Consider the following 23,045-nt stretch of genomic DNA (forward strand, 5'->3'; position numbering starts at 1 on the left):
AGCACAAGACTGATAAGAATAATACCACTGCATTTCAAAACAGATTCTGACTGTGAAAAATCATACAGGAAATCACACAGGCTTAAAAAAGCTGAAAATATAGGTCAACAGCTTTATTTTCTTTCCTGATAGAACTGGCTGTTGTCTAGGCATTTAATTTAGAGAAATGCGTCAGTCCTGCAGGCTCTACATTAATGTTTTAGGATGCATTTTCCCCTCGTGTCTACACTTTTCATTAATACTAATGGGAGTTAGTTGGCATATTCAGAGGGTAAATATCTACTCTCTTCTTTCTTTATCAGCAGAATGCAATCTCCACTCTTCTGATCCAGAATCTAAGGGAGCCACTGGAAGAAGCCTGACAGTTAAGAGACAAAAGGAAGATCTGTTTCCATGTTTATTTGGAGTTATATGAGTTATATTTGAGGCAGTAAAAAGGAAGAGTAAAATTTTACAAAGTGTCCAGGTGACTGAAAGGCTTAGGTCCCTTTTCAAAGGGGATTTGTGTACTTAGGCGTTTAAGTGTAATTAAGTACAGCAAGGATTACTATACCGCTAAAGTTTTAGAGCTACAAGCATACAGGAATCACTCCCTAGGTGGATTCCAGTATAAAAGTGTCCAGGATTGTAGTTATTTTGTTATAAGCAGAGTGGTAACATTGTGAACAGCTGAGCTTTAAATTTCCTCATATAGACAAGCTTGGAGTTGCTTCTGAAAAAAAGAGAGGGATCTAAGTCACTTAGGCACTTTTAAAAATTGTACCTACTGTCTTCTCCAAATAAAATATATTTTCTCCGTTTCCAAAATGCCCACAGGCATTTTGCAGCACCAAGGTAAAGTGCAGGCCACCATCATCTTAGGCAGTGCAAATTCTTCTAAGATTTCACTGAGGAAAGCTCACAAAGTTTTTCGAAGGGATCAGAGGGGCTGAAGGTTGGGACCTTTCCATATTCAGGGATATACTTGAAAAAGAACCTGGTCCTGTTAAGGCTCTCAGCTCCCATTAAGTTGAGTATGTGAAAGGATGAGACCCCAAACCTATAATTATGTCATAATCTATGGACTATGTCATAAACTAAGGGCTTTCTACTTGGCTGTTAGGAACAGAGCTCCTGGCAGCCAGTAGTACCTACTTAGCACTCTTTTCTATCTAACCTAATCTACCCTGTGCACAGCTTTCATCTGACAACAGAATCTCTCTGAGCTACTGCCTCCATCACCTTTCTTTCTTTCTGTTACAAAATATATTTACCTTTGCTCTTTTTCAGGAAACAAGTAAGCCAGGGATACCCCGCAGAGGGCTGCATATGCAAACCTTCCTGGTTCCCCCAACTGTTTGCCCACAAGATCACATGGCTCTTTGTCAGCTCCCTGTTCAGCTGCAGCGTTTTCTTTCCAAGCCCATCTGCTCCGCTTCTGTTCTGCAGCCATTCTTACCTGTGATTTCAAATAAAGAAAAACCATTGGAAATGGGTGAGAAAAGTGACATGTGGATTTTCTTTCTTGGTGATCACACTTCCTGGCTGTAGACTTGATTGAGTGTGTCGAGGTCAGCCTTGTGTGCTTGAGATTGTGATCAAAACATATACTTAAGAGGAGGTATCAGGCCTCACCTTGTCTTCACTGTCAACAGTTCTCAAGTGTTCCCATAATACGATAATTATTGACACTTTACACAGCAAATGAGAAATGCACTTCAAGCTGCAAAGATTTGGGGCTCATTTTAAGCTAAAGCAGCATATGCTTCACACATACTTACCATGAAATTAAGATGCTGCACAGAAGCCCTGCCACCTGTCACAGTGCCTAGGTTATTGCATTCTGGGAAATAACAGTCCCCTTCAACTTCAAAATCAAATCACCCCTTTGCTTGTGCTGCCAACAGCATTTTACGACAAGTTCAGCTCAGAAGCAGCCTCTGATTAAAAGTATTTCTTATACCCTGCTTCCTCTGCTCTGCTCACAGCTCCCATCATGGCTTCCATTGCATTCCCTGTCCACTCCCCATAGCACTTTCTTTCATACCACTGGGCGCATTTACACAAGACGCTAACACCGCAGTAGAGTAATTCTACTGCGCATTAGTAAAACTGGCAAAAACCGTGCTAATGCGCACTAGAATTCATCTGCAGTTATGCACGTTACAGCGCATTAAGTACTAAACAATGCACCATAATTACGGCAGGCAAGGTTCTTTGGGTAGATGCGATATCTTTTATTAGACCAACTGAGTAGTTGCCTCATGTCCTTAGATCCACCCATTGCCTGTGAAAGATTTTTTTTTTTACAGAACTCCAAGAGTGTTAAGGACCTCCCTTTGCCTCCAATTCCTTTCCTCAGATTGTGCTGCTCCACCAGTTTTGGCCATTTATCTTCTCAGTGACAAGCCATATTCCAGCAGTCATGTGTCTTTCATATTTCCCGGGCACTCTCTCCATCTGCTATGGGGCTCCAAATTCCAGCTGGAGGCAAAAAAATCTATTTTACACCACCAATTTACAGATTCATCTCCCTGAGGCAACATCCTGACCCCAAACTATTGGCCAGTTTGCTCCCTTGAAACAGCCTCATATTTAAAATGCCAGGGTAATTAGCCTGTCACCGGCTTTGGCAACTGGCATACTTACTTCCAGAGAAGCTTGTTATTATAGTAGATATTTTTAAATCTATTTTGTGTTCCAGATCAAATCAGCCAAATCAGTTCCAGATCATATTGAATGGGCAGAACTCAGTCATTCCAAAAACCATACTGACTGAGCAGGCAGAACTCATTCGTTTTAAATACCATGTATGGCTCCATAACCAGAGAGCATCCTCCATCCCAGGCTTTCAACCTGGGACTTTAGATACTCCCAAATCCACTGGCAGGCATCCTACGTGTAGGCCCAGGTCTACACTCGATCTCAGTCAAAAGGCCAGAAGCAATTATAGTGATGTTATTATAGTAGGTGCACAAGTTTAAAAATCCCCTTGCTTATGGTGAGAGGTAAAAGATCTCCTTGGCTAGTTGAGGCCCCATCTAGCAGTTCTTAGAAATGTAATATGGACCTTCAGTTCTTAGGATGCTCTTAGATATGATGATGATGAACATTTTAGAAAATCCTAAGAATGATAGCTTCTAAGAGGCAGGATGGTACCTAGAGGGATCTGACATGGCAGGGTTGCAAGTTCCTTCTTCTTCCATATACTAAAAGGATGTGGAAAATTGTATTTATAGAATATTGTCACACAAAGAGACTGCAACTGAATAGGGTCCAGAGACAAAACCCTAGTGGAAATCCCATCACTTTGCCCGTTGCAGCAGCTGAGGGGAGAGGATGGTTGTTGCTCATCTTTGCTTGTGCTTTTCTTCACATTCCTGCCTGGTGATATTTGGAAGCCCGGCTACCTGAATGTATAAAGCAGGGACGCAAATGCATTCATTGGGAGCAAGCAAATGATCCTCCCAGAGGAGATTCAGTGCATCATACATACTATTTCACCTACTTCCCAGAGAGAGATCGCGCCTTTTTTTTCCTGGATGTTTCTTCTGGTTCTTTGTTTTCTCTTTTTTTACAACCTGTGATACTCATGTGTCAACAAGGCAGTCTAATCTTTATTTGTTGCTACTGGAAACAATATAAGCAACGGTAGGAATGAAACCACAACAAATGTCTTTTATGTACATTTATTCAATAAAATTCAACAAACAGATCATGAAAGGCGCCGTTCTGATTCTTGCACCACGTACCTAGCCTTAGGTTAGAAGATTTTAAGGTTGTAAGAAGCCCTAAGCTCCCTTCTAGAAACCTGAGCTTTGCAATATTATAGCCCATATTCTCCAACATGGGTCCCTAAAGTGGGGTGCCCAAGTCTATACAGGGAGCTAGAAAAACGGGTTGGATTTTCATTGATACCGTATCACAAATATTAAAATCTGGTTTAGTCAAACTCCATATATCAACTTACTGGAAAGAGGGGCCCACCCTGCTGCTTACTGAGAGGGGATTAAGCACAGTACCTCTAAAAATCATCTGCCAAGTCTGAAACTTTTCAACCAGAGCACCTTCCCACTGACTCCAGTGAGAAAAAAAAAAATCGGTCCTACAGGCAGGGTGTTATTTTTGTCTGGCTACACAAGAATTCACGTTCCTGTCTCCAGCAATGGGACCGAACAGTCCAATGCATTTCCATGATCTGAGCTGACATTGAAAGATTTTTTTATCACTTCTAGTTCTTATTTTTTTCATACAAAGCCCTTTGTAGTGCTGGAAGGTGATGTATTTTATGCAGCAATTTCAGCAAGCCTATTTAAAAAGGCCTGTCTTTCATTATAGCTCCACAGCTGTATAATACAAGAATGCTTCCTTCAGGTGGCAGAACAACTGTAAGCATAATGACATTATATTTGCCCTGATGTATGATAATTGCTCAGAACCATGAAGCAGCCAAGTTGGTGAAATCTTTGCAAACCTCAACTGCACCTGAGCCATCTTGCTGACTTCAGCTGGATTGTTGTGCTGATGTAAAGAAAGGCATTGTGTAGCCTTTATTTTGAGAAAAGAGACTAAAAAAACTAAGCGAAGCAACAGACTGAGAAAATGGACGGTCTTGTATCTTCCCAAAGGGCTCAGTAGTATCTCTCAATCAGTATTGTTGCAAGCTGAGAACCTTATAGCTGTACAAATCATGGAAGACATGAGGCTTGTTTCCTAAAGCATATTTTTAGAGTGGATGATATATGTTGCCACAACTCATTTCAAAGCAACACAGAATCCTGTTACAGTGCTGTGCATTCAATGGGAAACAAGGGTTGAGGATCCTCCTGTCTGTGTCATTTGGAAATACAGAGCAGTTAAAAAAAAAAAAAAGTCATCTAGCTTTTGCAAGATTTGCTGAATGTATTCAGTTTAATCCTAAAGTTTTATTATGCAGAAATCAAAGTTCTGGGGAAAAGCATCATCAGTAGAAAGGATATGCATAATTAGACTATGGAGGAGGGAATGTGTCCATTCATCATCATAAGGGATTGGCCAGGTTTGCTTGTAGTCCATTAGAAGGATGAGTGCTACTAACACAAATTGATTGTGTTTCATGATATTTTGAGTTTTTCTTAAAGACCCAGCAGCAGAAACTTAGAAACTGCATAAGAACCCCACCTTTCATTTAAAAGGGGAAAAAAAAGTTTCTAGGCTTTAAGGCTGTGGAGATCAGGCCTTTTTTTCTTTCACAGTAAGAAAGCGCCAGCATAGGACTAATGTGCTACTTAAATCCAATGTAAAACCTCAAAATAAGGATCAAGCAGGATATCGGATCAAGCAGGATTTCAGTGGCATTTTAAGCAAGATTTTATTGTTGTGACAGGGACCCTAATCATCTGCTCTACTATATGAGAGGCCACATAACCCTACCCTGTAAATCCTCCATCAAGCCTCTAATGCTGTGTTTGAGCTAGAGCTGATATTTTAGAAAGGCACCCTTGATTTAAACACTTCCGGTGAGTCAGAAGTCATCACATCCTTTGGTAAACTGCTTCTGGGATTAAAAGCCCATTTGCATGTTTCTAGCTTCATCTCTGAGCACGCCCTCCTCTGCGCATGAGAGAATGTCACCTTTGAAGCCACATTAAAGAAAATAGGGCTTCCATATCTAAGTGCAACACAATTTAATTTACTCATGGGCTATGCTGTTTATAACAGCATTTTCCAGGTACTCTGACTAAGCTTTGTGAATCACCCAAATGTAAATATTGATTTAGATATCCTGTTTGTTAATATTTTAAAGAGAAGCAAAAGCCAGGACACAGCTTCTTTGGCTTGGAAACAGGCGACATATATAACCCAGCTCAGAAAAACTGCAAACCCAGTATCTTCCATGATGGGTAGAGAAGTAAGGAAGGCTCTGGACTTGCAACCAATAATAACTGGCTGAGAGAAAAAGCTAATTTGAGGAGGGACTTACAAAGGAGACGGGATGCCTGGTGGTTTATGATAGTTTATCTATCAACTTTGGTTCATCTGAAGCCCCTGCTACGCATTAAACATTACATATATTAAGCAATTGACTAGTTAGTCGTGCAATACATTATACACCAGCCACACATGCCAAGTAAGAAGGGCCACACGTGCAAGGTAAGTGTCACACAATTATCTGGTTAAGCACGCTGTAAGTTTAGACAGGCCACACATGCAAAGTAACAAGTGACTGGTTAAGTGCATTATAAATGCAAACTGGCCACACACACAAGCATCATGCAACATAAACTGGTTAATCGTCAATACATTTAAATGGGCCACACGTGCAAAAAAAGACCAGCCACATGCACAAACTAGGACACAAGTAACTGGTTAAGCACGCAATACATTTAGGTGGGCCACACGTGGAAAGTAAGACTGGTCGTACGTGCAAAGTAAGCCTCACACAATTAACCAGTCAAGCACACAATAAATGTAGAGAGGCTACACCTGCAACGTAAGACCAGCCACACTGGCAAAATAAGTATCATACAATTAATTGGTCAATACATTTTGAAAGGCCACACGCTCCAAGTCTCAAGCCACTAACTGGTCAAGGCCACAAGAAATTTAGATCAGCACAGGGGCAAAGTAAGTATCGCTCCATTAACCGACTAAGTATACCAAACATTTGCACACGCCACACATGCAAAGGACAGGACAAGGAGCAATGGCCTCAAGTTGCAGCAAGGGAAGTTGAGGTTAGATATTAGGTGGAATTTTCTGACTGAGAGGGTAGTAAAACACTGGAACAGGCTGCCCAGAGAGGTGGTGGATGCAAGGCCCATCTAGACAAAGCCTTGTCTAGGATGACCTAGATGGGGATGATCCTGCTTTGAGCAGGGGTTGGACTAGACACAGTGCTGCCAACTCTCATGATTTTTGGCATTATTCTTAAAGTCAGTGCTTTGGGTATGCGAAAAACAGCTCTTTCTTATATATATATATATATATATATAATTTTTCTTATGTTTTCCAAGGCAACAAAAAACGTAGCTCTTTCTTGGATAGATCGAGCTATATACAGCAGTCCTTGACTTATAACGTTTGGACGTTCATAAATTGACACCCTGCTGCAACTTGCCGAGGTCAGTTTCGACTTTACAACGCCCACGCCACGCCAGCGAACAAGTTCGCTGCATCGCCCATCTCCCTGGAGAACATCTGCCCAAACTTCCTCGGACGCTTTATTTAAGAAAGCGGACAAGACTCCAGAAACACCTGCAGCCGAGACTCCTGAGAAGACTCCTGCCGACAGCCCTTCAAAAAGTCCAAGCAAGAGTCCTTCAAAAGGTCCAAAGTCACCTCAAAGAAGTCCTTCCAAATCAATATGACTGCTATTTACAATATAAATACATCAATGTAGCTATACTACTCATCTATAATTGATGGAGTACACAATTTTGGGTTATTTTTGGTGAAAATAGGGTACCGGGCTTGGCTCAGGAACCGACCCCCCATATATAACATTGTTTCCTAGGGGAAAATTGGTTCCGAGTGACGACGTTTCGCCCGAGGACGCGGCCGCCGGGAGCCAATCGCCCGACATTAAATCTAATTAAAGTTAAATCTCTTATTCCAGAAATTAAACCGCTTATTCCAGAGGCCTACGTGCGATTCGTAGCGATATAACGACGAAGGGCCGTTCGGCAAACGCTTCGCTGGAGGGTCAGCGTGACAACGATGCATAAACCGCCCCGCGCGGGGGTGCAGGGAGGAGGGACCCGACACCCGGCGCTTCTCCCGCCCCTGCACACCCGGAGGAGGAGGAGGAGACCTCGTGGCTGCTGGGACCGCGCCTCATCCTCCCCCCGGCCCAAGCCTCCCCGTCCTACCGTGCCCGCCGCCCGCTCAACGCAGCGCGAGGCTCCGAGGCGCCGACCAGGCCCGAGTTGCGCAAAGTCCGTACGGAGAGCTATGCCCGAACGCGAGATGCAGTGCGGGGCAGTGCGGGGGCTGCGCCAAGAGCGTAGGGGCAGCAGGGCAGCACGCTGGCTCGCTCGCTCGCTCCCCGCGGGTGCTTCGCAAGGAGCCGGGCGCTCCCTTCACAGATTTTAAGGAGCCTAAATCCCGCGCAATAATGAGCTGTCATGCCTGCATGGTGCCCCCGCTACACCTCATGTCTACTGTGCAATGTACAGGTGCATGGCACGACACGTTTAGACCGGGCGCCTGAACACTGCCACTGCAAAAAGGACTCTCCAGCTATACAATAAGAGTAATAGAGTTAGTGCTTGAGAACTCGTACCTATAACCATAGCAAACTATAAAGTTAGTGCTTGAGAACGATAACTAACTAAAACTATATAATGTTATAGTTTTGATTGTATAACGATATCATGTTATAGTTTTATTGGACCTGCACAGCCAATTAGGTGAATTCCTAACTTGATTTTGGGTTTGGGTTATTATGTGAGTGTATTTACCCTCCTGTTTACAAATCAATCAAACATGCACGTACTCTCTGGCACAATTCCTAGGGATAATCCCCTGAAAAGCATTCATTGCAACTTTGAAACTGCTAAGCTTCCCTAATATTGTATGGGCATCCATTCACTGTAACTAATGAATTTTATTAAACAACGGATATTTAGAAATGGACAATTTGCCATGGAAAAATAAAGCACTGGAAAATTTTCTGTTTTGGAATATTTTCTGCCCCACATCTCTGTTTACCACACCTGCAAGTCCCTTATAGCACACTCCAGTACAGACTTCCTTATCTTCTATGGGACCTGCTGTCCTTGTTTCTAGATCTGTCACTTTATATTTGGCTTTGCTAAAACTCGTGTTGCCTAAATGGGCCCACCCTACCAAGCAGTCCAGATTGTGTAACTGTCTTCATGCTTCAAACGTGATCATTTCAAAAGGCAATTTTGATCAGTCAGATAAATGATCTTGCCATGAATCTTTCTTGCTAACATCAGAGCACTTGAGCTTTACTTGTACAGCTATAGGGAGCAAAAGGATTTTAAGCCTGAATGGTCAGATATTCCTTAGAAGTGATATTTATGTTAGATTTTAAAATTCACAGTTTGTGCCACGTTGGGTAGTTATCCAACTCATCCAGTCAACTAACAGAAAGCACGTGAATGACTCTGGTTTATGTAATTACCCAATATGACACAAACTGCAAGTTGCAGATGAGCACAATAAACTGGGTATCATCTGTAGCTCAAGAAATATTCCTTGAAGAAATCAGTAAATACATTTTAGAACTTAAAGATCTGTTTGTAGAAAATTTGAGAGCAGGGGGGAAAACACATTTCTTTCTGCAACTTATTTGTTTCATTTGATTTATAGTTGCGCATGATGCTAAAGCTATGGTATGAGCAAGCAAGAGCTCTCTCAGTCGGCTGGAAGGATTGTTGTGACTGAGTTTTATCTGATGTTATATATAGGAATGTTATAACAATATAAATGTTAAAATGTGGCTGTGTTGTAATAAAAGAAAATCCACATAGTTATGGTGTGCATGAAGTTCTATCAAGAAAACAAAGCTCCTATATTCAGCTGTGCTTGAGAGGTCTGGTTTTAGATGGTTACAGAAGATGTCATGTTGTGTTATCCTACAGTAAGTCCTGCGCCGATGGCTTTGGTCAGGTACAAATGCAATCTGTGAAAGCCAGCAATCACTGTTCGTACGAACCAGACCACTGCAGTCTAGAGAGGGAAATATTTTTGTACCATTACTACTGCTTTAGCAATAGAGATCCCAGATCCAATTGTTGTAGATGAAAGTTAGTGGGTGTGAAATGGATAGTTACTGAGACTGAACATGAAAGCAACAGCATGATTTATTACAACAGAGAAAGGACTGCACTGTGAAATATCCAAATCCAGAGAGGAAACTCATTGATCATTCCTAGGAATTAAACCAGTTGTCTTAATCAATTCATTAGAACAAAGTGCCAAACCTTTAACTGAAATGAATGGCATTTTGTGGATTTACCATCGAAAGATCTAGCCCAAAGGCGTTTGCAGTGTTTGATTTCATCTGGTGAGATTTGAAGAACAGATGCTGCAGTGACTGAGGATGCTCCAGCCTCCAGAAGTAGTTAAGAATAGAGCAGATGGGGAAGGAATGAAGAGTGGAGAAAGAAGTAAGGTAGTAGCTGTAGAGAGGAATGGAAAGAGGGGTAGGAGGGAGAAGATGTAAGAAAGAGGAGAGAAGGAAAAGAAGAGAGATGAGTGAAAGTGAAGAGATCAAGGGGTGGAGGTAGAGAACTGATGGTGGGGATAGGAGCAGGAGGAATTTGAATTCATAGGCTCGCAATTCTGTGGCTTACACAAATTACTTATACATCACTGTCAAGTCTTACTATATCCTTAGACCCTTTTGATGGGTTCCTAGCTTCATAAATCAGTTAGAAGATATTTATTCTGTATGTAATTTACACCTTATTATTACCACCTCAATGCTTCTCTCATTAACAACCTCTCTGTCTCTCAGGCTAAAGTCTGTCGCCTAATCACTATGCTAATTCAGAAGCCATATAGATGGGACAAGCAAGAAGTTCTTAGGCATTCTAATTAGGAAGAGCTGAACTTTTCCTGGAAGGACAAGAATTGATAAAACATATGCAGGAGAATCCCTTTATCATATATAGTGTGAAGAGATTAAATTATTCTATATATTCCCTATAAACTTACTCACTGTTGCAAAGGTTCATTTTCATATTGGGGCTTATCTCTCTGTTAAATGGAAATCATCAGCTGTTATAAAATGAGTCTAATTTCTAGGACCCACTACAACTCTCATTGAAATTAGTGGAAAGACTCCCATTGATTTCAGTGGGCTTTCAACAGGCTTATTTGGCAGTCTTTTCAAGGACTGGAGAGATATTGTAACCAAACTACTTCCTTACTCCAGAGTCAGACTTGAAGTGGACTGACGGGCCAGCGGTAGGAAAGGTTGCATTGTCATTGCCTATGAACACGTTCTATAGATTGATCCAGAATGTCATTCTTTATGATTATGAGCTAGATACCATTCAGTCTCCCATCACTCTCAGTGCACTCCTCTGAGTAGGCTAAAATATATCTATCCAAGTATCCAGTCCATCTCTGAACTGTGCAGGTAGACCATGTCTGTGTGCTTGTAGCCCATACAGTACATTTCCTCACCTTTATTACATGCTGTCCTAACACCACATTGCTGGATACTCTATCAGCCTTGTGAAGGCAAGGGAAGTCTGGTAAGCCAGACTTTATTTCCCTGGGAGAGATTACCTGATGGTACATGTCTGGCATGATCCACAGCTGCCCACACCTGTCCTTTCTGTGGTGAGAGGGAGGCCCTGACACTTGTCCACCTCTAGTTCTGCAGGTGGTAGTCCCTCTTTCTGGCACCAGCCAACATGGCCATGCACTTGTCCAGGAAGAGGAAGCTCTACAAGAAGATCTATGTGACTCTAGGGCTCACTCATGATCCCATGCATAGTTCCTCTGGGTGGTGTCCCATGAGTCTACATACTCTTTCACAGAGAGTAGGTGCTGCCTAGAGTTTTCTTTTCAGTGTCCCAAACTTCATTTGAAACCCTGTACTCCTATTCTTGTTTTCTCATTTCTTGTTCCCCATGTTTAGGTGACTCCTGGCTCTGTGATCCTTCCCATTAGATGAGGCAGACATTCGTCTTAGTGGGATCTTCTCACCCTTCCAGGATTTTAAATAGGATATTGCTGTTCACGACCACCAAATTCATAGGTATGAAAAATTCTATGGCTAACTTCTGTGAGAACAGGCAAATTGCCCTGCTATATACAATATTGGGAGCTTGTATTTTGTAAAGACTTTATATCCTGAGTAAAAATGATGATTTGTTTCTTAACCCTAAGAATAGTCCTTGCAAGAATGCAGCCTTTACAAGGTCAATATCTACTCAAGAGAGCAAGACTGTCTATGTTCATCAACTTAAGTTTCAGTTCTTATCAGTATTTTGACTTGAACAAATACAAATATTTAACCATGGGTCTGATGAAAAGCCTGCTGAAATCAGTAGCAGTTGTTCGAAAGAAAACACAACTGGTTAGTGAAATATTTAGTTTCCTCAAATTCATACTGATCAATAGTTTTAGCTGGGCTATATTTTTTTATCAGAACACTTATCATTAACTCCAGACCAAGCAAGTCCTCTCAGCTTTAATCACCGATTCTAGTTCACTGTTTCCTTCAAGTGCTTTATCAGCTACAGTTCCTGTCAGTAGGGGAGCTCTGAAATGTTTTGACAGCTAACGTCAGTGTAAAACTCAATGAGACACAAAAGTCAAAGAGCAATTAATGTTATTACACTTTAATGGGCATATTGCACAAAGAAATACCACGAGGTATTTTTTAGTGATTAACAAGTCCCACTGATTATCCACAGTTAGCTACACTTTTATCCCTGTGTAGCTAACTGTGGATAGCTCAGGGAGAAATGTCATATTCTAGGCTTCCTGTGAAGGGGGCAAGAACACAGAAAAGGTAAAGAGGCAATGCGTGAGAATAACCAGAGAGAGAACTCCATATTGTGGTTATTGTTCAAGTGAGTAAATCAGTTGTTAAAGAACACAGGATTGTTCATGAACTAGAAGGAGCCTCTTATGTTGTAACCACGTCTTTTGAGAAGATTGCATGTTGAGGGGTTTCAACTTTTTTAACAAGCAGCAGATCCTTTCAGCTCGAAAACAACAGTTCCAATCCAGCCCAATTCCTTTGTGGTTGATTGCTCTTTGGTGAGTTATATGAAAAAATGTTGGTTTCAATCTGGTTAGACATCCAGCTCACAAAAGCCACTATTTGGAACCTTTCTCAGAAGATGACCAAAGAGTAAAACGGCAGGCAGATGAAATCACCTTCTCTACCCCAGACGCAGAAATTGTACCTAACAGATGTGTTTAGTTAAAAACCAGGCTCAGCTTGTGCATCACAAGCATAGTGTTTCTGGCTGGTTTGGGCTTTGTACTAAGGCAAACAATATGCACAAGCTAAGGAGAGGCTCAACAAACACAGTGGCAGACGTTGGCTAGGTTTGCCCAGGATGCCAGCTGGCTAATATTGCAGGTAATAAACATTCTGAATTATTGGTCAAAAAGCAATGTGAACTTGAACAAACACAGAGCAATACAACAAAACCAGCACTTGGGTATAAATCTTAAGGAAAAGCTTTACTCTTTTTTTCCTCACATATAAAAATATTAAATACAAATATACAGATAATAACATTAAGCAATACTGTGATGTTGTTATTTGTTACCCCTTCCTGAAGTACAAAACTTTAGCCAGGGGTTTGGAATTTACTACAGGAGCAATGGTTCCCAAAGTTTCTATTTTCTTATGGCTGCCCAACATTTTCCATTTGGACAGCTGCAGCTAATACCAGTCCACTGCATATGCCAGTCCTTTCAGGCAATAGAAGTGATGTGGCTCTCTTTCTTGTGGCACAAAGAGAGTGAATCTCTGTTGCAGCTGCAGCTGAAGCTAGGGTTACAGCAAAGAATCAAACACATGATCAGCCCTAAAATAAGCACAAAGCAGAGGACCCATTTCACCAGCCCACCATACATAAAGGGAAGAACGATTATAATAAGGATCACCACAAGCAGCAAAAGCAGCACAAGTCTCTGGATAGCCAATCTGTTGCTACTAGCAATACGTTCATCGGCTTGGAGAGCGCCATGGCTAGACTGGGTCCCGTTGGTGTTGTCCAACTCTTTGGGAGAGAGCTGCATCTCAGTGTTCGTATCAGGGCTTTCCAAATGACTTAGAATGTCTTCTTTATCATGGAGGGTGCAGATAAGCCCTCCAAATACCACCGTGACTTTTCGGCACAGAGGGCAAGTAATTATCCAGGTGCTGTCCTCACTCCTAACAATGAGCTTGAGGCATACTGCACAGAAGGCATGCTGGCAAGCCAGGAGCTTGGGTACCCGGTAAATATTGTACCTATTGCAGCAGATTAGACAGTCCATGTCTGCAATCGATGCTTTGGATGAACGCTGATAGTCTGCATTTGACACTAAGAATTTAGAGGTGTCCGGAGTATCCATTGCTGTGGCTGGAGGTTTAATAGAGCCCGGACAGTCCATCTCTGCTACTGGTGATTCAGTGGCATGTGTACTGTCCAGTTTTGTGTCTGACGGTGAAAAGGATCCTACTCCTTCCATTTCAGCAGCGTGTTCTTCAGTGGGCGCCAGTTTGCCCACTTCTGCAAGCATGGGTCCAAGAGAGTTTGATTCAGTTTCAAAGTGTAGCTTGTCAGTTGGTCCCTCCATGGAGAGAGATCTGGATGCAATTTTGCTTTGCTCAGTTAAAGAGTTTGCTGATTCTCCGGTTCCTTTTATATGGTGCTTTATTCCTGTTACAGATGTGATTGATTGGCGACAGTTGACTTAAGCACATTGTACTCTGTGACAGTAATGACGTTTTTCGGAGACAAGTTACTGATTAACACAGATCTTTAACAACTAAGATAGTTTATAATGCTCGATAACATCAGTGAGCAATCCATCCCAGAAGCAGCTCTTATGGCCTTAGCAAATTGAAACTACAAGTCCAGCTCTGGTAGTCAGACTGGGATAACAGCACTATCATTATCACAATGTTAGCACATAGTTTGAGGACAGCTTCAGCTAATCCCCAAATATGACTGTGCTGGAACAAGATGGAGATGAAGGATTTTTGTGTTGACTGATGGCATTGTTAGTGACAACAGACATGGAGGTTTTGAGGACAAAGCCTGAGATTGGAAGTCAAGAGAATTAGGTGCTAATTCCACCTCTTACAGTAACAGGCTGTGTGGCCATAGCAAGTTGCTTGGCTTCTCTATACCTTAGTTTCTCCATCTGCAAAATCGAGGTAAAGACCACCTATTAAACATACCTCTCTAAAGGTCTCTGAGGCCCTCAGATGAACGCTATCATACAACTGAAAAGTGTTATGGTTAGGACATATGTCATCAGAGGCAAAGTATCTTTTTCACCCTCTGTGTGTTCATAAAGCTACAAGGCAGAATCCCCTCCCTCCACTTATGAAAACAATTGCATTTGCACAGCAGTGCATCATAGCCAACTGTGAGCTCTCTGGGAAGAGACTGCTGCTGCTTTGACGTTGCTCACCTAATGAAAAACTCAGGACACGAATACATGAACAAGTTACCCTGTGATAAAGGAAGGGAGTGAAATCTGCAGTGTGTTAGCTGTTCTGTGATAACTGCCCATATATATGTTCTTATCCTATGGTAAGGGAAAGCCGATCCCTGATAGCTAAGCCCTCAATGAAGGTTATCTTTCATTTTTGGTGAGGTAACAGCTGGCACACCAGCAGTTGCGGTTGAAGTAGCTGGTGCACTGTAAATTCCTACCCTGGATTAACTTGGGTAACTGGTTCAGATGCCCATACTCTGTGTACAACTATAGCTCACCATAAAGAATGAGATTCATTACTGAGCCACAGTGAAAAATACTCAAAGTTGATTTCCTATCTATTTATATGGGCTCCATCAGTCTAAACCTGGAACACCTCTCTAATATTTAACAATTTTCCTGGTACTATCCACGGGAGGCAAGGAAATCTTTTGAAGTTCTCCTTTTTACAGGTGGGGAAAACAATGCACAGGGAGATGAAATGACTGACCTAGGGTCATACAAGGAGTCTAGCATAGCTTGGAAATAAGCCCACTAACTGACTCCTTGTCTTAACCAAGAGACCATCCTCCCTCTTTCTTGGGGGTCAGCAGAAACAGCTCATGTACTCACAAGTATATCCTTCTCTTGGGCTATTGATGCAGCTCTCCCCATACATAAATCCCTTGAACTGAAACATTCTTCCTCTGAAATTCTTTCTGCATGCTTTTGGTAAAATACAGAAAACTCAGGAAGAAGCTGGGAAAAAGTGAGGAAGGAAGGGAAGGTTCAGTAACCCTGGGAGACCAAATGAGGTCAGAATTACATATAGAAAACGCACTGTACAGAGCCTGTATCCTTATGTGCACCCAAATCTTCTGACTGCCCCAGCTACTGTGTTCCAACACCTCCCTCCTACAGAGAAGCTCTAGGGAGCAAAGAGGAGCAACTGAAACTGGAATGGGGTAAGACAGTTTCTGGCAGGAAGCCAAGGCAGGCGAGTGAGGGTGAATTGAGGTTGGTGTCCTTTGCTGGGGAAGAGTAGAAGGAGTTTTCCTGTAAGCTGGTAGGCTACAGAATTGCATCAGGGGGGATCCTTCTCTGCTTCTGTGGTCAAAGGGTTCAGTAATTCTCATTTGCACGTAAAAGTAGAGGCTTGTTTCTCCACCTGTGTAAGCCAGGAGCAACTCCATTGAGTTGGAGGAGCGATTTTGTTGTAGAGCTGGTTTCTGAATCTGCATGGTCTCAGAGAACAGAGGAAATAAGTCCTCTGAGCCACAGTGAAAAACACCAGACTCCCGACATCTGCCAGGAACTGGGGACAGAAAAGTGCTACAGAAAAGAAACTATATCCCACCACTGGGACATTTTAATACATCAAGGTCATCCAGAGGCAAGCAGCCTGCCAAACTTGGATTATCTTTTAGCTCACTGTTCCCAGTTGAGTTTGCAGGGAGAAACAAAGAAATGAAGTGAAAGCCCAGAGCTGTGATTATTTAAAAAACAGAAACTCTGAAGTGGGATGGGTTGCCCATCCATGTCCTGTTTTGAAACACATGCTGGGAAAAAAAGAAACCCTACCCAAAAGCCTTCCTCCCAAGCAAATCCAGCATGCCAAGTACTCTTCTCTTATCATTTGTTAGCTTTTGGCAGTGTGTGATTTACTATACTGTTCCCTCAGCTTTCCAGTGCTATGTAGTGCCTATATATCTTGGTGGCAAAAACCCACCTTTCCTATAAAACCTTGGGTAAATTAATTAATGCTATAGTAAGTGGGTGCCTGTTTCTGATTCACTAATATTCCTTTTCCACTGAATACACTCTAAAACAGAAAAACTAGTGAGTTCTCCTTGCTCCACACCTCCATTCTGGTGCAGGCTCCAGGTATGGGCAGGGGAGGTACAAGACTCCTTAAGCTCTCCGAAGGGCTACATCCTGACTCCTGGTGTACAAGTAGGCACAGCATGTCCACTAACTCCCCACTCCAGGACTAACTAGCTGGCAGTGGACTGGAAGCGTGAAGCATTGGTTTTACTTCCCAAGCACATCAACTATTACAGCTGAGATGGAAGAGGGGCTTCATACTTCACTGATGACACAGACCAGCAGCAAGTTACAACTTCCTGGAACAAGACAGAAGCAGGGAGGACATTACGATTCAGAAGGGATGTCTCTGAGGAGCAATGCTTCCATCAGGGGTGCAGTGCTACCCCTGGCTCATGGCTATGCCTAATGTATTAATTCCAATGTGCCAGATCCCAAAGAGCACCTCGTCTTGTTTGTTATTATGACTGGGCTATAAAAGCCCAGGAGTTTGTTATACTGACAGGGAAGAAAAGAGTGCTGATGATATAAATCAGAACAGAAATAAGGCCACAAGCTGTCAGACTCCTATTAGACGTGACCTTGTAACAGATATTCACAAACATTTCTTTGACCTGCTAAATAGGAGCTGAAAATCCATAAAGACACATCACAAGTGGCAACCTTATCTTGCTGCTATTCCTGCACTGCGCTGGGAATAGAAGACTGCACTTTTGTGGTGCAAATGCTAGCTCATTTCAAGGGAATTCTTAATCCCCCCACTTCAATTGGCTCTTCCCAACTTCCTGAGTATTTTCTTAGGGTCCATCAGACAACTCCAACTTCTGTTAGACAAAGAGAACCAGAAATCAATCAGGTGCAGACTCAGTTGGAAGGCATCAGTCCAGAAAATATCAGACAACTGCTAAAGTCCACATAGTTCTAATATGAAAACAAGGCAATAAATAAAGTACAGAGTTCAAGGGTAATAAATAGATGGAATGACTGAATTATTAATTTGGGAACAGCACTGACTTGCACAAGTTGTGGGCAGCCAGATGCTGTTTGAATCGGTTGCCTCCAGGTTTGAAGGCAGCAGAAGAGTTTCTGATCACGCTTGGTTGGGATAGCAAGCAGATGATAGATGAAGGGCCCTCCTTTATATATTATACCTCTATACTTCTACATACATGCAGGTGGGGAGACACACACATGCTCTCTGTCTACAGCTCTTCCCACCTTTTATAACCCAAAGACCATATCAATACCATTTTGCTACCATAGGAGGAAGCCTGGAATACAGGTCATGAACTACCAATCCTTCTTTGGCACCAGCCTAAAATGTTGCACCCTAAACAGGCCACATAGCCTTGTTTAAGGCAGAGCTATTGGTAACGGTAGTGGTCTAGCGAGTAGTGGCCACTGAGGGGCCAAAGGATTATGCTTTCAAATCCCATATCACTATTCTCAATAGTGTGCACTATTATACATAACAACATCAAACCCTGCAGTAGCCTTAATATAATCTGTACTATAATGGGGCTATTCGACAGATTCCTATCCTATGTCTTTGCAATATAATGCTTGGTGTCCAGGATTAGGAGTCAGAGGGATTAAGAACTAAAGTGCAGTGTTAGAAAGTCTGTCTACTGGATAAGAAAATGGTCAATTCATTTTCAACTATGAAAAGCATAAAGGAATCAGAAACACTAAGCCTGCCATTTAATTATTCCTGAGATAGAAAAAGCAAAAAGGGGAAAAGAAACAAAGCAGAAAGGAGAAAGAAGGGGACAGAAGAATCAGTCAGATATCTGGGGATCTGACCTTCATGCCACTGAAAACAATCGTTCCTTTGACTTCAACCGGGTCCCACGGAGAACATGGAGTTAAGCAGAGGATTATTTGCAGAGAAGAAGAGTAGTTAATGGGCCAAATACAGAGGAAGGAGGAGAAAGAGCTAGAAAAGAAGGGGGAAGCAAGCAAGTATGAAAAGAGATGCAGCTGAAGTGCTTGATATGAAAGAAAGTCCCTCCAGAACTAAACAGAAAAAATAGCAATATTTTTTGTGGCCTCCCCAGCCAACGCATTTTGGGGACTGGACTCAGACAGATTCAGCCGCCTGTTCTGTTCTTGTGTTTTTCTCATCTCCCTGCGTGCAGCACTAAAGGCTGCACAGCAGCCATAAATGCTTCCTGGGGAATTCTGCTGAGAATGGCGCAGCATGGTAGGGAAGACTGTCTATCAAAATTGTACCTTTATCGCCCACAGTTCTTAACATGGATTATAAAAGCTCTGGGCACACCATAAAGAAAGATTGATACATTCTCTGCTCTGTGGTTTGAATGACTGTACGGTTCAAGGTAACCTGTGGAGAGTTTGATGTCAAACTGCAGAAAGCCTTTTTTATCAAACCCCCTTCCTAGAGGAGGTGGCTTCCTGGAGTGATATCTTTCTGGGGAAACAAAAGACAGCCATCCACCGTGACCTTTGGGATTCTTGCTCAGTTCCTCATTATGGGAGAAGGTTTTTGCACACGGATGACGCTTATGGAAATGATCTGTTTCCCTGGAAATGATCGCAAGCAAATGGCTAACAGTTAAATGCAGCCTCTCATCTTTTATTATCAAGGCTCTTACTGATGCACCCTCTTCTTCAGCTTTCCTGCAAGGGTAACATTTTCAGAGGTAGCCCTACCTATCTGTAGCCCTCAAAGTAGGAAAACTTATAGAGACCCAGGCAAATGACAGTGTTGGTAGAGAAGGGGAAAAGTACAACTTGACACTTGGGTAGGAGAATGGGGTGCTGCTTAGGTAGTCTAGGAGGGGAAGAATAACAGGTAGCTGAGACAGTGGGATGGAAAGGAGATCTTTATAGGGAAGCTTAACAGGGATAGGACCACAGCATGAAAACAAAGTAGTTTGCTGGGAAGCAAGTCTCTTTGAGAGCCCTTCCAAATGAATGCATGCGGTAGAGTTTAACATTAAAACAAAAATTGCCCAGAGCCAACAATACATAGCAGGAGAAGCGATTTCTGCCTTCTGCAGAATATCAACTTGTTTGCTAGAAAAGGGAAGCAGGTCTCTTTTTTACAACTGCTCCGACTTGTTTTCCCAGACTCAATTACACAAATTAAAAAAAATTAACTAGATAAAATTAATTCTAACAAGGTGATGAACCCAGGTAAAATTTTGGGCTGAACATTTAGGCTTTGTATTTCATGGCATCAGACTCTAGCACTGACTCTGGATATTGCAACTAGACCGTTCAGAAGACTTCCAGCTACATTTTTTTTTATGTGGATGAGCCAGTATAAATCGAAATATTTATGCCACAAAAAGGATGCCACTGTGGGAATAATATATACTTAGACCCATTCAGGTTTTGGGGCCCTTACTCAACATTTTTAAAACACGAGGAATGATTTCTAAAGGTGCAGTTTTGTACATCTCCAATTTGTAAAATTCAAGAAATACTTTAAACACTTGCTTAATTGCTGTGCTCCATTTCTATTAACTAAAAAAGTGATACTAAGTTAAGGGCCTGATTTACAACCCCAGCGAAGTCAAGCAACAGAAAAAAATTGCAACCAAGACAGCATTTTGTTGGTAGAAATCAAATCTCCCGTTTTGAGTTTGCGCCTCAATCCTCCAAGAAAATCCCGCAAACACAAATAATCCACAGCTCCGACTCTGCTTATAACCGCAACTGCTTGGTCTTCTCAGCACCGGTATCATGGCATCACATCAAAAACTATATTATGATGCTGCCATCTCATGGACAGTTTCATCCAAAATCTTCCTCTCATTTGAGCGTCGTGAATCTGTTATTCTGTCAAACTATTCTTTGTACCGATCTTGCAATGGTGAAGCAGACACCGACCATCCCCTGAAGTGGTTGACAGCTGCAAAGCAAGGTCTAAAGGGGAAGAGCTGCGACGTCCCCCTAAGAATAGGTATCAGAGGACGTGGGCAGAGGGAGCCACAATTTTGCATTACCAATTCTTTGTTAAATGCTGGCCAAGCAGAGAGACTCCTATGGACAGGGGCCCTCTTACGCTCCAGAAGCCAAGAGTGATACAAGGAGACAGTAAAGTGGAATATGTGTGTGTGTGTGTGTATGTATATATATATATATACACACACACACACACACACACACACACACACACACACATTTATTTATTTATTTATTTTATTCAAGGGAACAATATTTTAGGAATAAAGATAAGAAATGCCACCCTTCCCTGCCAACTCCCCTCAACATCAACTCATCCCACCTTCTCCCTCCCCTACTCATGCCTCCCAGGCTCAGTCTCTTCTATGCCATCCACCTTCTTCCCCAAACTCAGCCTCCCCTCCCCCCTCACGTCTCCCTACCTGCCTCCCCCTCCTCTCCTGGCTGCAGCCTTCTCATCCCCTCGCCCCCCTCCCCCGTGGGAATGGCTGACCGAACGCCGCTCTTGCCCCTCTTGGGCATCTCTATGGTCGTACCAGTCACATGACACACACAGCGGGGAGAGGGGGCCACTGTGGCGCATGCGCAGTGCGGCGGACGGGTCGGGGCCGGGGCCATGTCGCGCAAGCAGGCGTTGCGGGCGCGGCCGGGCGGCGCGCTGGGCCTACGGCTGCGAGAGGTGCCAGGCGACGGGTGAGCGCCGGTGCCCCAACCCCCCCGAGGTGCCCCTCCCCCCTTCTGGGCAGTGCCACGCGCTGGCTCCTTGCCCCCACCTCAGTGTTGCCAGGTGTACAATAATTATTGCATGCGTACAATCATTTCAACTCTTGGAGGATGTAGGATGGGTAACAGCACAAAATGCAAAACCCAGGTCGCTCTCGGAGAGTCCGACCTGACGTTGGGGTTTGCTGCCAGCGCTGTGTGATGACGGTGGGCCTTGAAATAAAGATATGCTTTGATTTGGAGGACCCAGTTCTCACCCGGTTGAGACCGATAGAAAGTATGGGCAGTCCTCGACTTACGACGTTAAGAGTTACAACATTTTGCACGTACAATGTTTATAAATGGACATCCTGTTTCAACTTTCTGACATCGGTTTCAACTTACAACGCTTGATGCGATGTAACGCCACGCCAGCGAACAAGTCGCTCTCACCCATCTACCTACGAAAACATCTGTCCTAACTTTCTTGGACACTTTATTTAAGAAAGCAGACAAGAGTCCAAAAAAACCTGCAGCCGAGACTCCTGAGAAGACTCCAGCCGACAGCCCTTCAATAAGTCCAACCAAGAGTCCTTCAAAAAGTCCAGCAAAGTCACCTCAAAGAAGTCCTTCCAAGTCAATACGATTGCTATTTACGATATAAATACATCAGTGTAACTATGCTACTCATCCATAATTGATCGAGTACTAAATTTTTGGTTATTTTTAGTGAAAACGGGGTATCGGGCCTTGGTTCGGGAACCAATCCCCCATTTATAACATTGTTTCCTAGGGGAAAATCGGTTCCGAGTTACAGTGTTTCAACTTAAGACGCCATTTTCAGGAACCAGTTGGGTCGTAAGTCTGAGGACTGCCTGTAACGAAGAGGACTTGTTTACATATTTTTTCTGTGTATGTTTCAGCAAATGCAATAATTTTGAGCTTCAAGTATGATGATTTCATATTTAAGACCTAGCAACACTGCACAGCCTCCCTGTGCTGCCCAGCGGTGTGTGCGTCCCCACTGCAGCCGTGGGCCAGGGTGCAGCCTGCCTCTGCCCCTCCTGGGCACCCGAGTACTTGGTGCCAGGCCAGTGTTGCCAGGTCTTAAATATTAAATTATCAGACTGGGAGCTCAAAAATGATTCTTTGCTGAAAAAGTATTGTACCCTGAAAAAAAATGGTAATTAGTCTGCAGATAGGTTGTCTTCTTTACTGTCTATTGGCTGCTGTAAGACACCAGCGAGTGAGTGAGAACTAGGTCATCAAAGTTGAGGCATTTCTTTATTTTGAGGCCAGCCGTCCTAAGGAAGTGCTGGCAGCAAACCCCCAAGTTAGTTCAGACTCTGAGAGTGACTTGGGTTTTGCATATGCTGCACGAATGTGCTATCTCAAATTATCATACTTTTTGAACACTTATACTGTTGTTTGATTGTACAAGGGTTGAAATTATCATACAAATAGGGTAATTGTCATCCACCTGGCAA

General features: G+C 42.9%; 2 protein-coding genes across 6 annotated transcripts in view; both read right to left on the minus strand.

The window, feature by feature from the left end:
* TMCO4 (transmembrane and coiled-coil domains 4) overlaps nt 1-7,989 on the minus strand; it is a 67,851-nt gene extending 59,862 nt beyond the window's left edge. For 4 of the 5 annotated variants that reach the window (XM_025213151.1, XM_025213150.1, XM_025213152.1 and 1 more), the window contains exon 1: nt 1,254-6,708. In XM_025213151.1, coding sequence (XP_025068936.1) covers nt 1,254-1,465 — 212 coding nt within the window. In that variant the 5' untranslated portion in view covers nt 1,466-6,708. Of the gene's footprint in view, nt 1-1,253; nt 6,709-7,829 lie in introns of those variants that run through there. The other variant, XM_006031483.2, reaches the window with a different exon arrangement.
* A 5,391-nt stretch (nt 7,990-13,380) lies between these two features.
* RNF186 (ring finger protein 186) lies at nt 13,381-14,250 on the minus strand. Its single transcript, XM_006031496.1, has one exon. The coding sequence runs from the start codon at nt 14,248-14,250 to the stop codon at nt 13,381-13,383; it is 870 nt and encodes a 289-aa protein (XP_006031558.1).
* Nucleotides 14,251-23,045: the final 8,795 nt, after the last annotated feature.

The sequence above is a fragment of the Alligator sinensis genome, unplaced genomic scaffold (assembly GCF_000455745.1).
Source record: "Alligator sinensis unplaced genomic scaffold, ASM45574v1 scaffold1719_1, whole genome shotgun sequence".
NCBI lineage: Eukaryota > Metazoa > Chordata > Crocodylia > Alligatoridae > Alligator > Alligator sinensis.